The following is a 15,211-nucleotide window of genomic DNA, read 5'->3' as shown; positions in this document are numbered from 1 at the left end:
CAGTGAAAAATGCTTTTAATTTTAATTATGAGCATGAATTTTACTATTCATCTTTCTATTGTACAACCTAGTTTTAAATTAAAAGAACACAACTCATATGTGGAAGTACAGAATACATGATTAATACTTCATAGTTTATACTTGTATATCTATTTCATTCTTACCAGAATAGTGGAAATGCTGCACAAAACTACCTCAACCATTTTTCATTCATTTTCATTCTCGAGACATTCACATTCTACCAACACTCTCTACCTTCTGCTTACTGATGAGTAAAAAAAGACTGAAATGAAAAATAACTATGAATTTCCCTATTTTTCCCTTTTGTTCCATGTCATCATTTTTTGTTTGGCTAATAGAAGTAACAGAAGTAGTAAGAAAGGATCTGATAGAGTTGCTTGTTCATTCATGTTTCTTAGAAGACCATTTCTGTCTTTCTGGATTTAAAGCAAAGTCTAGCTCAGGTTGAAGATATCAACCTTGTCAAATATCAGGACCAGGTGGACGCTACAGTGATCAAGATGCTATTTGAATTTATCTCTACTCCAGTCAGTGCAGCAGGAGTCTTATACCTTAAGGAAATAGAGATATGTGTTTGAAATTCTAATGTAAAATCTAGGAAGATGATGAAAAAGAGCAGTGCCAACAATAATAATATAACATGGATTATAATAATAATATAACATGGATTATACTACAGATGAAAGCCAACAAAAAGCCAACTGAGGTGCAGTATGAAATATTAAGGAGGTTAGCTATTTCTTCAGTAGATGACTTTAATTCATAGGTAAGTTATGTGCTTCTGTTTAGCATAATTACAGATATGCCAAAGCTAGATACTAACATAACATTTAGATGGGTTGACCAGTATTTCTGGCAGAGGGAAAACTTACCATCATTAAAATGTCATTTTCCTGAATTTAATATACACATTTCACGTAGTTTAAATTAAAATATTGAATTTAAGGGTAAAGGAGAAGATTGCATAAGCTAACCTTACAGTTCATTTAACAGAAGAAACAAAAAAAAAAAAGTATGAAAAATAAGAAGAACGTAAGGGAGGAGGACTTCCACTACCAAAAAACAGCATGCTCTGAAGCCATTGTAATGAAATCAATATGGTATTGGCATAAAAAGTGAAAAATACATCCATGGAAAGAATGATCTAAATTCTAGAAACAGGCCCCAATATTTGCTAACTTAATGTATGATGCAAGGAATATTTCAATTTATTGAAAAAGAATTGATATTTTAAAGTATGGTACTGGCACATACCAGTAAAGTATGTGCTGGAAAGTTTTCCAACCATATCAACAATAAATTCCAGATGGATTTAAAAAAACACTTTAGTGCAAAAAAGAACAATAGAAACTTAAAATCCAGGAAAAGCATACAACCTGGAGCTGAGGGTATCATCTTAACCAATCTGGGAAGCTCAGTTACTATATAAAGAAAAAAAAAAGACCTAACACACTTTCTTAACAACAATGCAACAAAAGTACAAACAACAACAATGTAAAAAGAACTCTGCATGCTATGTGTAAAACAAGTCAAAAAGCAAATAATTTATTTGAAATAAAAGTGTTTTCAAATACCAACTTAGTTTATATCTACAATACAAAGAGCTCTACAAATTGATCAGCAGGAACAAAGAATTTTTAAATGGGCACCTTAAATGTCTGGCTCAGGTACAGATCCTTGCTCTGTTTCAAACCCTCAGTTCAGTTCAGTCTCTCAGTCGTGTCCGACTCTTTGCAACCTCGTAAATCGTAGCACGCCAGGCCTCCCTGTCCATCACTAACTCCCAGAGTTTACTCAAACTCATGTCCATCGAGTTGGTGATGCCATCCAGCCATCTTATCCTCTGTCCCCTTCTCCTCCTGCCCTCAATCCCTCCCAGCATCAGGGTCTTTTCCAGTGAGTTAACTCTTCGCATCAGGTGGCCAAAGTATTGGAGTTTCAGCTTCAGCATCAGTCCTTCCAATGAACACCCAGGACTGATCTCCTTTAGGATGGACTGGTTGGATCCCCTTGCAGTCCAAGGAACTCTCAAGAGTCTTCTCTAACACCACAGTTCAAAAGCATCAATTCTTCAGCGCTCAGCTTTCTTCACAGTCCAACTCTCACATCCATACATGACCAGTGGAAAAACCACAGCCTTGACTAGACGGACCTTTGTTAGCAAAGTAATGTCTCTGCTTTTTAATATGCTATCTATGTTGGTCATAACTTTCCTTCCAAGGAGCAAGCGTCTTTTAATTTCATGGCTGCAATCACCATCTGCAGTGATTCTGGAGCCCAAAAAAATAGTCTGACACTGTTTCCACTGTTTCCCCATCTATTTCCCATGAAGTGATGGGACCAGATGCCATGATCTTAGTTTTCTGAATGTTGAGCTTTAAGTCAACTTTTTCACTCTCCTCTTTCACTTTCATCAAGAGGCTTTTTAGTTCCTCTTCACTTTCTGCCATAAGGGTGCATTTGCACATCTGAGGTTGTTGATATTTCTCCTGGCAATCTTCAAACCCTCACCACACACTAAATCAGGACTGACTTTTTCCTGATCTAAGTATATCTGATTTTCCTTAAAACACCTAGTGATTAACAAGAGTGAATATATAAAAATGTGAAGCACCCCTCCGTCTCCATCATGCCTTGTCAAGAGAAGAGTTTTGATTAAAAAAAAAATGTCAAAATTATGATAGGTATGAAATAGTAGGGCAAATTGAAGATGCAAAACTGTATTTTACTTAAATTCATTTTTTCCTAAGTTTTACTTAATAGGGCATTATATAAATAAAACTATGGTTCTCAATAATGTTGCTCAAAGATTAAACCTTCCTTTCCTTCTAGTTTAGCTTAGCTTAGGATATCAACTCATCTTCTTTTTTTAAATATTTATTTATTTGGCCACACCAAGTCTTAGTTGCAGTGTATGGGATCTAGTTCCCTGACCAGGAATCGACCCCTGACTCCCTGCATTGAGAGCTCAGAGTCTTAGCCACTGGACCACCAGGGAAGTCCCTCATCTTTTTTGGACAGTGGTTTTGTTTCCCTCACCTATCCTAGAATACAAACTATACTAATCCTCAAATACAGATCAATCCAGCCATATACTTGTTTGACTTACAGTGCTATAGGCACTGAAGGCTATTGGTAAAAAAAAAACATAAATTGCAAACCCATTTTAATTTGAGTCCCAGTTTCACATATACCCTAAATTTATCCAGGCTTTTAAATTTTTCATTCTTTAAGTCCCCAACTTTAAATATTTCTCTTTGAACCTACTATACTTTCTATTTCATACAAAAAATGAAAACTTTCAGACATAAACTACCTGATTTTCTGTCACCCACTACCCCCTCTTCCGACTGCAGTTCCTCCAGTGTATTCATACACAGACATATCCTTACTTCTTCCTCCTTTGCTTTGAAGGAAAAAAATCCTTCTTCCTATCCAAAGTTATTTTTCTACTTAACTCTTATCTCTCTTCACCTCTCTCTTCTGGAATGTTGCATCTTCTATTGTCCCTTCCTTTCTCTCTTTCATTTCCCTCTTTCTATTGGTCATTCCTCTCAGCTTTTAAACAACTCAGATCTCTCCCATCTTTTCAATAAACACAACAAAGTATCCTTGATTTTGGATTTATTCCCTCCAATTACCCTCACTCTTTGCTTTTGCAATAGAATCTCAAGGGAATAGTCTGCACTCACTATCTCTATTTCCTTCCCCTCATCTAGTCTTTGGGCTTCCCTGATAGCTCAGTTGGTAAAGAATCCACCTGCAATACAGGAGACCCCTGTTCGATTCCTAGGTCAGGAAGATCCACTGGAGAAGGGATAGGTTACCCACTCCAGTATGCTTGGGCTTCCCTTGTGGTTCAGCTGGTAAAGAATCCACCTGCAATGTGGGAGACCTGGGTTTGATCCCTGGGTTGGGAAGATCCCCTAAAGAAGGGAAAGGCTACCCACCTCAGTACTCTGGGCTGGATTAGTCATACATGGACTATACAGTCCATGGGGTTGCAAAGAGTCGGACGTGACTGAGCCACTTTCACTTTCACTTCACTTTTCACCTAGTCTTCAACTTAGAACAATTGGGCATCTCCCAAAGATTTCAGATTCAAAGTTCTCTCATTTCACCTTTTTATTGCATTTACTGCCATGGATTATAACCCCCATAAACTCTCTTCTCTTATTAACACCCTCTCCTGCATCTCTGGACACTTCTTAGTCTCCTTTATAGGATAGTCTTCCTTTAGCCACTTCTAAATGTTTCTCAGCCTATAAGAAATATTCTCCTGGATATCTCAAGCATTTCAAATTTGGCATGATAAAGATAGAGATTCATCATTCTACTCCTAAAAATCTTCCCCTTTTAATTTTTCCCAACTTGATTAACAGTTTTCATCCATTCAAATCAGAAACCTAGAAGGCAAAGGTTCCCCTTTCGCTTTTGCTGCTGCTATCCAACCAGTATTAAGTCTCCTGGTAATTCTGTCATCTATATAGTTGTCTTTATTTTCCATCATCTCCTACTGCCAGTGACCTAATTTAGGCTCCCATTGTTTCTTACTTGATCTATTGCTGATTTATGGACATCCTCTGGGGTCAACCCCTTCCCTATTCGTCCTCCGCACTGCCAGATAATCTTTTTGAACATGTAACTAATCATTTCGTTTCACTGTTCAGAATTCTTTGATGAGTCTATAACCTATAAAATTCAAAGTTTTTCACCCAGAATCTGTCTACCTCCTATAAAGTTACTTTCCCAATCTATTTAACACATTCTCCTTATAATTTACACTCCAACAATACTGTACTTGAATTGTAATTTTCCCAAATGTGCTGTACTGATTCAAGTCCAAAGTCTTCTGGATAGTTTTCTGTATCTAGAATGCATCCCTCCAACTTACTATTTAAGTCTCAGATCAAGTGCTTCCTCGTCTATAAACTCTTTCCTGACTTAGAAATGACCTAAGCTTTTCTTCCATATCTCCCCACCATATTTCAGACACGCTGCCATTATAAAACAGTTATCACAGCATTATCATAACTGCCTACACATCTGTCTTACCACTAGGCTGTAAGTTCTTTGAAGAGCAATAATTTTTTTGTTTCAGCATTCCCAATGTCATGCACAGAGCTTAATGTGTAGTAGATTTTGTATTCACATGTTTAATACATACATGAACAGAAACTTGATGGGTTAAAAATATTCCCATATTATTTGAAAAGTTCTGTATATTATAATACTCTTCGATGACTTTTACACAGGTGTAAATGAACAATTAAAAAGAAATGCTGATCTTATGAAAGAAAAGTTTAAAGTGCATGAACAGGTGAGTTTGTGTGTCTTTATAGTCAATCAAATCCCTGTGGAGCATTGTCTTCCCAAATTAGAAAAAAAAAGTCATTTTTCATTAATATAGGCAGCCAAAAAGATACAAGTTTTAAAGACCGTCAGTGTTTTATAGACTAATGCACTAGTATATTGCTTGCATTACTTTTTCTTTCGACAAAAAGGGATGCAACAATTTTGCCATTTATTTTAAAGTTATGTTTGAGTTTTTATTCTTTGGTATACTCTTAATTAGCACTTCATAAAACCTTTTTTATGATAAAGTAAATGCCTTCAGTATTTATGATTTATCTATTGAAATTTTATGGCACCATCCAAATGAAGAGAGCATTTTGTGTGGGTCACCAATTAATTTTCTCCCAAGAGCCAGCATACACTTTGTTACTTTTTCTTCTCTCCTATAAGAACAGCATCATGATAGTAATTATAGAACATAAAACATAAAATATCCTCAATGAATATAGTTCCCACCCCTCTGCCCTTTGGGAGGTTTATTATGTGAGTTTTTTCTCATCTCCCAAGAGCCAATATGTCAAACTCTGGCAGATCTAAGATTTCCAAAACTCAGCTTAGATATGTATCCACCTTAGAACTTCAACTTGAAGGATCATCTCTGTTTCAATCTGGTTCTTCACTTAAAGAGCCTTTGAAGAAACACAAGCTAATTCTCTAAACATGTCAGAGCTTCTAGGTAATACTCAGGAGTAATGAATGGCATCTGATGTACTCTTGGAAAATTTAGCTTCTCATCACCAATTTTGAAATAATTTAAATATCTCTGGGTTATATCCCATTCTTTATATTTCCTTTATGTCTTTCCTTTATTTTTCCATCCTTTTCATATCTTTACATTTCAACAATAACTGTGAAGTCAAGGTGTAACTGGAACAGAAAGGGGGAAAACTTCTGCCTCCTTTCTCTTCTAATGTCAAGTTGTAGAATACTTCTTTGTCTAAAATAATATGAATCTTCAGAGGGGTGGGAATGACAGAATAAACACTGTAACCCAAGATTCTGCACTTATTAACTGCTGTCCAAAGCAAACTAAAGATAACCTCAATCTAATGAACATTCTCTAGTACAACATCTCCAGGCACATCCAAGACATATGGAGAACCACTCCCTAGAAATAAACTTAGGAGTTACTTAACAGCCATATTTATGAGACTGGAAGATTTGTAACTTGTATATGAAGAATTCTTAAGTTTTATAGGAAAATAACCTGAAACTGTCCCTTGGCATTTAAAGTTGTCAAGAAAGCAAATGAAAAGAAGGCAATCAAGAAGAACCTGTTGGAATTTTGTTCCCTTAAGAAGAAGAAAGGATTGGACTCCTTGGGGCTGTTACAGGTTATACTAGAGGAGAAGAACCTAGTGAGATGCAGCCTGGTACCAACCCAGACATTTAAGATAGGCTTCATGCGTCAAGACTATAGTGAAAACCCTCAGTCTTACCAAACTAATGGCAACATGTCAGGTGGGAAAAATCAATGGAGAATGAAAAGACATGTAGACATTTGTCTCCTAGAGTTTCCCAGAGCAGCAACTGCTTAGCATACCCATCTGAGTCAGGGGTCATTTATGAAAGCCATTGTGTAGTTGCCCAGCTAGAAGTCTAGATACATGCATAGGAAAAATATCACAGTCTATGAGATTGACCCCTTCAGTCACCTACCTAACTTTAATCAAAGGCAATGGTTGGGTAGGTTCAGCCATTCCTGCAAGTTTTCTGGCAAACTTAGTGGCACAAGTAGGAATCCTAACTGTATCCTCTTGAATTTAAGGAAATTTTTAATTTTTAATTATATATATATAAGTTAATCTTTATTTTTAATTATAGCTGCTTAAACCAGTGGATCTTGACTTTTTTTAATCTCCTCAAATACCTGAATATACTGAATATCTATTAAAACCCATGAACCCTGATTTTTTAAAAAGTGCTCAAAAGGGCACATGCATGCACACAGACATGATTTTGCATACAATTTCAGGAAGTTAACAGACCCTTGAAAACCCTTTATCTGGGTCTAGGGTAAGAACCTCTAACAGATAATTCTTATTAGTATTCTTATTCATTGACTATATATCAAGGGATATATGCCAGGAGGTAGGAATACAACAGTGAGTAAAAACAAAATCCCTGCTTTTACAATGTTTAACACACATGTGCCCAGTCATGTCCAACTTTTTGCGACCCTATGGACTATAGTCCACCAGGCTCCTCTGTCCATGGGATTTTGGCAAGAATAGTGAAGTGGGTTGCCATTTCCTACTCCAGGGGATCTTCCTGACCCAGGGATCAAACTCTCGTTACCTGCATCTCCTGCACTGATAGGTAGATTCTTTACCACTGGGTGCCACCTGGGAAGCCTTACCATGTTTATTAGAAGATTTTTCTGGGCCTCTTGCCTTCTCCATTGTCTCTTTCTTACTACCCCACTTCTCTTTTATTCTCCCTTCTTTCCTTTACTCCTCTCCATTTAGAAATATACCTCTGGAAAAATTGAAAGTTTAATCTCTCTGGTGGATTTCTCTTTGCACACTTCCACAGTGCCACTCTCCAGGGACTTCCCTGGCGGTACAGTAGGTAAGAATCCACCTGACAACACAGGGGCCGTGAGTTTGATCCTTGATCTGCGTGGATTCCACGTGCCACAAAGCAGCGAGCCCATGCACCACAACCACTGAAGCCCATGTCCTAGAGCCTGTGTTCTGCAACAAGAGAAACCACCACAATGCGAAGCCCAGGCACCCCAACTAGAGAGTAGCCCTTGCTCTCTGCAACTAGAGAAAGCCCTTGAAAGCAATGAAGACCCAGCACAACCAAAAAATAAAATAAATACTTTTTTAAATGCCGCTCTCCTTATGAGCATAATAAATCACTTCTCTGCTTCAACAACCTATGAAACTAACCTCAGGAAGCTGTTGAGCACTTCTCAGATCCCAAATTCATCCTTCTTTAGCCTCCTCATAAAGCTGACCCTTACCATAGATAATGCTTAACCTCCTCCTGGAGATTAGGGATGTTTATATAATTGTCAGAAATGGAAATTCAGCCCACATTCAGAGATTCACCCTATATTAGGGTAAGCTTGCTGGCTATCAAATGATACATAAAGTTGGCTCTACAATATAGTTTGGCTTTTTTGAAATATTTTAATGTTCATGGCATTTCTGCACACACTTAAAATATTTTGAGCATCTATGATAAGTTATGGATGTGGTGATGAGAATTCAGGAGGCAAAGATAAAAAATCAGTGTGTCTAGATGATCTTTCTACTTGAACAAGAAATTGGTCCTTCTCAAAGTTTAGCATTCAAACAATGAACAATATCTTTCCTCTCTAGATATAATTATACATCAAAAATTAATATAAACTCTGAAAATTACATCTAATTAATCAAAAAATGTCAACACATACTTAAATTGAACAATGAATATATGTTTTAATCTATAGGAACATAGGAGTAATATCACCAAACTTATGAGTGAAATGAAAATCAAAGAGGAGGAACATAAAATTGAAATGACAAAACTTTATCAAGATATGCAGAAAAAAGGTAAGTTTTTATTCTTAATTTACTGAATTCTAAGATTCCATAAAAAAACTTACATGCATATATAATTTTTTTCAGTAATTACCAGTATTCTTAAATAAATACTGTATTAACACATCTGAATTTAGGTTTTGTTGCTTTCTATATATTTATGTGATATAAATTACATTTATAAATTGGACTCATGGAGTTTGAATTTAACATTATTTAATGTGAGATAGTTAATATTATTGTAAGATTAATATAAAATGTAAGCTAGCTTTTATATTTATATACTCATTATATTTTATATAATTTCACTAATGAAATATTCTTCCTTCAGCAAAGTAGGTCTCATGAACTAATGTTGAGAGTTAACTGGTTTCATAAAGGTATTAAAAAGTTTCTTAACAAGCCTAGATGCACACCATATGCAAAAATTAACTTGAATAATAGGTCTGAATGTAAACCTATATCTATAAAACAGCTAAAGAAAGCATAGAAGATAATCTTTGTGACCCTGAGTTAGCCACAATTTCTTACAAAGAAACAAAAAGCACAAACAATAAAGGAAAAAATTCTAAATTGAACATCAAAAACTATTAACTTCTGTCCTTCAACACAAAAGAAAATGAAAAGACAGGCTACAGACCAGTAGATAATACTTACAAATGCAAAACTGATAAAGAACTTATGTTCAAAAATCTATAAGGAACTCTTAATTCAATAATAAGTCAAACAACCCAATAAGGAAATGAACAAAATATTTGGACACAGATAATATGTACAGATGACAATAAACACATGAAAACATGTTCAACATAATTGGTTAGTAGAAAAATGCAAATTAAAACCACAATGAGATACCACATTGCACCTTCTGTTGTTGTTCAGTCACTCAGTCATGTCCGACTCTTTGCGACCCCATGGACTCAAAACTTCAATGCCAAGTGTTGGTGAGGATATGGAGCAATTAGCATTCTCATACATTACCAGTGGGACTGTAAAATTACACAACGACTTTAGAAAAGAGTTTTGCAGTTTCTTTGGGTTCTCTGAGAAGCAGATGCCTAGATAGAATTAGACATTCAAGAGAATTGTAAAGGAAAACATTTGTGAGGGTAGATAGGGAGGGAACTGGGGGAGATGGGTTAGCTGTTACAGGTCGAACCGATGTGAAAAAGAGAAGGAAGAAAGGGTGCTGGCCAGGAGAAGTCAGTCTGTGACACATTTATAAGAAAAAAGTCAGCAAAGTTGGGCCAAAGTTGCCCATCAACCAAGTTCTGCAACTCTCAGAAACAAATCTGCCTTAGTATCCATGCCAAGTTCAGTCAGTGGCTAGGAGCAGCTCTTGGGAATCGTGACCTCAGCATAAACATGGTCATGAAAAACAGTGAGTCAGTTACGTTCCCTGAAGTTGGAGATCTGAAAGATGCATTTTCATGACCACAACAGTCCCCTCCTCATGCTATACGTACCTCCTTCTCCATAGGAGTTCAGGCAGCAGGTTCTCCATACTTCCTGTGGACACTTCTTCCTCAGGAGAAACCTAGAAGAGGGGTTGTTGAAGTGTTCTTCCTCCTAGGGACCTAATTGTGTATTTTCAGTCAGCAGGTTCTAGACCAAAACCTTGGTTCAGGTTAGGGAACCGAGCAAAGAATAATTTTTAACGGGGCCATGTGCCCTCAGCCTCCTGTTCCTCCATTCTTATTTCTTTTGTACTTGTTAAGCAGCACTTACTGCTCGTCTGTTAACTAACTCTATGATTCTCAAAAACACCCATTTGGCTGCTTTCTGACCTTTCTGGTCATTATGATAACTGTGGCCTCCTGGCTTCTGGCAGTTAAGCACCATCATCTGGCTTCTGTAACTTGGTGGGGGAAGGGGGACACCATCATGAATATTAATAAGCCCAACTTTATAACCTCTTACTGTCAGACCTAGCTTGCAGATAAGAGAGAAAGTTGAACTTCTTAGTGATGCTGGTTTGTCTCTCACCAGCACATTCCCTGTGGCTTGATTAATAGTGTGTCTTCTGTGTCCTCCTAAAGAACATAATCCTTTGGTGCATTTTCTTGCCTCACAAGATACATCTACTCAAGCATGCCAGCTTTTGAGAGCCTCCTTATACCTTTCTCGCTAGCTGCCAGGGCATCTCAGGTGTTGCCACTTCACTCTGTTTTGGCCAGTGCTTTCTCTAGAGGTCTAAGGCTACTCCAACAGAATTTGCCCCATATCCAGGATCCTTGCTAGGGTATTATGTCCCCTGACCCTAAAGAGTATCTTCAAGTCCATGAATTCTTGCTTACCTAGTCTTAATTTCTGTCTTCTTCTACCCAGCACCCTCAAAGTGGCTTCTCAAGGGTATTCACATGCCTCTTCCCAATACAACCTAGCTAATTCTTGCAGCTCTTTGGGGGTATATTCACTTTCCCCACTTACCAGCCCCAGCACTCCCCTAGCCAGGTGATACTGAGCTTTAACCCTAGTTACTGGCCTAGCCACCAGAAGAGGAGGCCGGGCAGCTTTGGAGAGGAGCCTCTGCAGCATCTTTCATCAGCTAAGCTAAGGGCCAGCTTTTGCTAGGAAAAGGTAGGTCACTCGTGCCAATTCTGAGCATTTAGGGGAGCTGTCAAAGCAGTTTCCTCACAGGCATTGATCCAGATATCCATGTCCTATTTTTTAGGATATTAGGTATTTCCAACCAGGATCCTAATTTAGCATGGCACACCTGTTTCAGCTGAGCATTTAAACCTCTCTGGAGTTCTGCAACATTAATGATTAGATTCTATTGCTCAGCTGTGCCTGCTCATTCTCTAGAGTTCATAAGAGCCTGTCTGCGGGCTTCCAAAGAGATCGTCTGACTCACACCTGTTCTTTAAATCTTTACCTTCCAACAGCTCTCAGTTTTTTATTATCCCAATGCAGGTAGATGTAAGAGATGCAGGTTCGATCCCTGGGTTGGGAAGATCCCCCAGAGGAAGGCACGGCAAATCACCTCCAGTATTCTTGTCTGGAGAATCCCAGAGACAGAGGACCCTGGTGGTCCATGGGGTCACAAAGAGTCAGATACGACTGAACCAGCTGAGCACGCACACACAGGAGGCCAATTTAATTTAGCGATAAATAACTCTGCTGTCTTTGTGAGCTTTGTTTCTCTCATCTTTCAAATGCCTGAACTATTATACCTACAAGGTATTCACCTCCACCAGGACATTTTCCCATATAACTTCTGGTAAAACCTTCAGTGGGCTTCCCTGATGGCTCAGTGGTAAAGAACCCAATGCAAGAGAGATGGGTTCAATCTCTAGACTGGGAGGATCCTCTGGAGAAGGAAATGGCTACCTACTCAAGTATTCTTGCCTGGGAAATCCCATGGACAGAGGAGCCTGGCAGGCTACACTCCATGGGGTCATAAAAGATTTGGACATGACTTAGCAACTAAACAACAACAAAATCTTGAGTAATCAGACCCCTGTGGTGTACTAGGAACTCCCAGTCTTCCACATACCACTGATGATGGCGTCCTCTTCCTCACAAAGTGTTAAGTGCCCATCCTAACTGTTTCTTGTGCTGATTAATATCCTCCAAGGAACCACCGAAATGGGAGTAGAAATTTAAAGAAATGTATTGGACAAAATGCCGATGAAGGGAAATAGTGAGGGAGCCAGAACAAGCTGGTATAGCTCTATTCATCCTGTGATGTGAAGCCCTCTATACCTAGAAACCCAGGCTTTTGTGTCCCTTTTTAACCAATAAGTCTCCTATTCTCCAGGCATTCAGAGAACATTATTCTCTAGATATTTAAGAGTAAAAATTAGTTTACTCATTCAAAAGCATTCAACAGACAGCCCTTTTGTTTCAGTCATTTTTAAGGGACTTGTTAAAACTATATAAAAGCTACCCTGCACATAAACAGTTTCTAAAATACGTTTTTATTAATAAGTTGTACTTTCTTGTCGTTTTTTTAAATACAAAAAAGTAATCTTTTAAGATTTTTGAAATGTTAAGGTGAATTTTTTTTATTCAGTCAAATTAAGTGAAGAAAAGAATAAAGAACTGATAGAGAAAAAGGAGTTGGAAATTTCCGAGTTAAATGCAAAGTTAAGAACTCAAGAAAGGGAAAAACAAAATGAAATGATCAAACTACAGCTAGAGGTAAGTGTTTAAGGCTCTGCTGAATTTGAGGATGCATCTCAGTCTAGGCCATTCTTTGTCATCCCAGTGAAATAAATTTCAGGATTAGAAACAACCCTGTGAGACAGTTTCACACATGCTTATTCTTCATCCATAGCATGCAGTGCTCAAACCCTACTCAACTGTTAGCTACACTGCCTTTCAGCACTTGGCCTCAAAGTGGGACTCTTCAGTCGTTCAAAAGGTGCTGATTTCCATAGAGGGTACTATCTCCTCTGGGTGCAGAGACAGCTCAAAGATTACCTGCATGTGACAGCTGAGCCTATGCAGCCGTTTTAAGACTACCATTCTAGCAGTAGGGAGACTGTTTTTAATCCTTAATGTCACTCTCTCCTCAGCAGTAATTGTGAAACCCTGATGAACCAACTGAAAGTTTTTCATTTACAATAAATAACTATTTTTTTCTTAATAAATGTGTAGAAAGATAGATGGTGAAGAATATGCCTCTAATGCAGGAAACCTGGGTTCGATCCCTCGACTGGGAAGATCCCCTGGAGAAGGGAACAACTACCCACTCCAGTATTCTGACCTGGAGAATCCCATGGACTATATAGTCTATAAGGTCACAAAGAGCCAGGCATGACTGTGCGACTTTCACTTGCTATTTTTCTTCATTGTAACTATTCATTCTCTCCCCAAACCAGAACACAATCTCACTGAGTTTATTCTTAGTTCACACTGAGGCAACACTAAACTCAACCTCAAGGAAAAATAATGGAAGATTTTGCAAAAAAAAAAATGACCTGTAAGAATGGCCCATGAGAATTTTTTTAACCTGATACAGCTTAATGTCAAACCAGCAAGCATTCAAACTAAATCAGTAAAATCATATCCAAATTCTACTATTTAGCCTCACAGTTTCTATAGAAGGGTATTTAAATTTTTTCCCATGACTGTTGATTACACTACATTTTCTTTACAAAATACACTCATAGTAACATGAAAGTATTTTTTCACTTTAAGTTAATGAGATTCTCAACCCTAGTTAACTAGATTCTTAACCCTACATGATAGAATCAACTGATGTCTTGAGGAAAAACGCTCCAGACCCCACCCCAGATCTCTAAGGTAGTATCCAGGTATTCGATTCTTTAAAAAACCTGCCCAGATAATTTTAAAGTGCAGCTGGGGTCAATCTTGTTTGGGTAGTCCTTGTTCTGAAGACTTTTCTATCTTCTGTTATACAGTGAATACACTTGAACTACAGATTATACATCTAAGAATATAGTGGATTATATTTACAGAAACAATTGTTTCATTTAACTAGAATGTTCTCAATTTTCTTTTTAAACTTGATTCAGTTTGATACCAAGCTAGCAAGAGTTCAAACTAAAGCAAAATCATATCCAGATTCTACTGTTTCGCCACATAGTATCTACAAAAGAGTACGTGAGTTTTTCTTCCATGACTGTTGCTCAAAAAAATTCTTAATGTGTTTCCATAAAAGTTATATTTACTTAGCAGTTTTCCTGAAAATATATCTATCCCACTATGAGAAAGACATTAAATTTTTAATAATCTTTGTAAGTCACTTTCAATTTAAACTAGTAAATCTTAGTAGTAAATTAAAACATTAGACAAGTCCTTTGACTCTTTGGACTATCTCAGGAATTCCACAATGTATTTTGAACTAAAGCTGACTTACTATTCTGAAGTTGTTTAGGTACTCAGCATATTTTTTCTTGCTCAACAAATAGTGCTAATGTGTGTTTTTTGTCCTTACACCAGTTTTACCCTGTTAATGCCTACAAAAACAAAATTATAGACCTTTTAAAATATGGTATCTTTTTAAATACCTACTTCTACTTAAACCAGAAGCATAGTTTTTGCTGTTTTGTTGTTCCTTGTATTAATGCTTAATTGTTATCATTTATGAACTGCAATAACAAAATTGTTCTGCTCCATTTAGAAACTTCAACATCTTCAGGAAGAAAAAGACAAGGAGATTGCAGTTCTTCGTAATACCGTTCATGATTTAGAACAACGCCTCTCTGTCAGCAAAGATTCTCAAGTTAAACCTGTTGGCAAAGATTCTCAAGTTAAACTTGTTGGCAAAGATTCTCACTTTAAGCGTAGACGGTTTTGAGTAGATTCATTAGTTGCTATTTAACTTCTTT

General features: G+C 37.3%; 1 protein-coding gene across 3 annotated transcripts in view; it reads left to right on the top strand.

The window, feature by feature from the left end:
• CCDC152 (coiled-coil domain containing 152) overlaps positions 1–15,180 on the top strand; it is a 35,945-nt gene extending 20,765 nt beyond the window's left edge. For all 3 annotated transcript variants that reach the window (XM_043887188.1, XM_043887191.1, XM_043887190.1), the window contains exons 5-9: positions 5,277–5,341; positions 8,819–8,921; positions 12,928–13,055; positions 14,396–14,479; positions 15,004–15,180. In XM_043887188.1, coding sequence (XP_043743123.1) covers positions 5,277–5,341; positions 8,819–8,921; positions 12,928–13,055; positions 14,396–14,479; positions 15,004–15,180 — 557 coding nt within the window. The remainder of the gene's footprint in view (positions 1–5,276; positions 5,342–8,818; positions 8,922–12,927; positions 13,056–14,395; positions 14,480–15,003) is intronic.
• Positions 15,181–15,211: the final 31 nt, after the last annotated feature.

This window comes from Cervus elaphus, chromosome 25 (genome assembly GCF_910594005.1).
Source record: "Cervus elaphus chromosome 25, mCerEla1.1, whole genome shotgun sequence".
NCBI lineage: Eukaryota > Metazoa > Chordata > Mammalia > Artiodactyla > Cervidae > Cervus > Cervus elaphus.
Note: the sequence above shows the minus strand (reverse complement) of the source record. Positions and strands in the feature narration are given on the sequence as shown.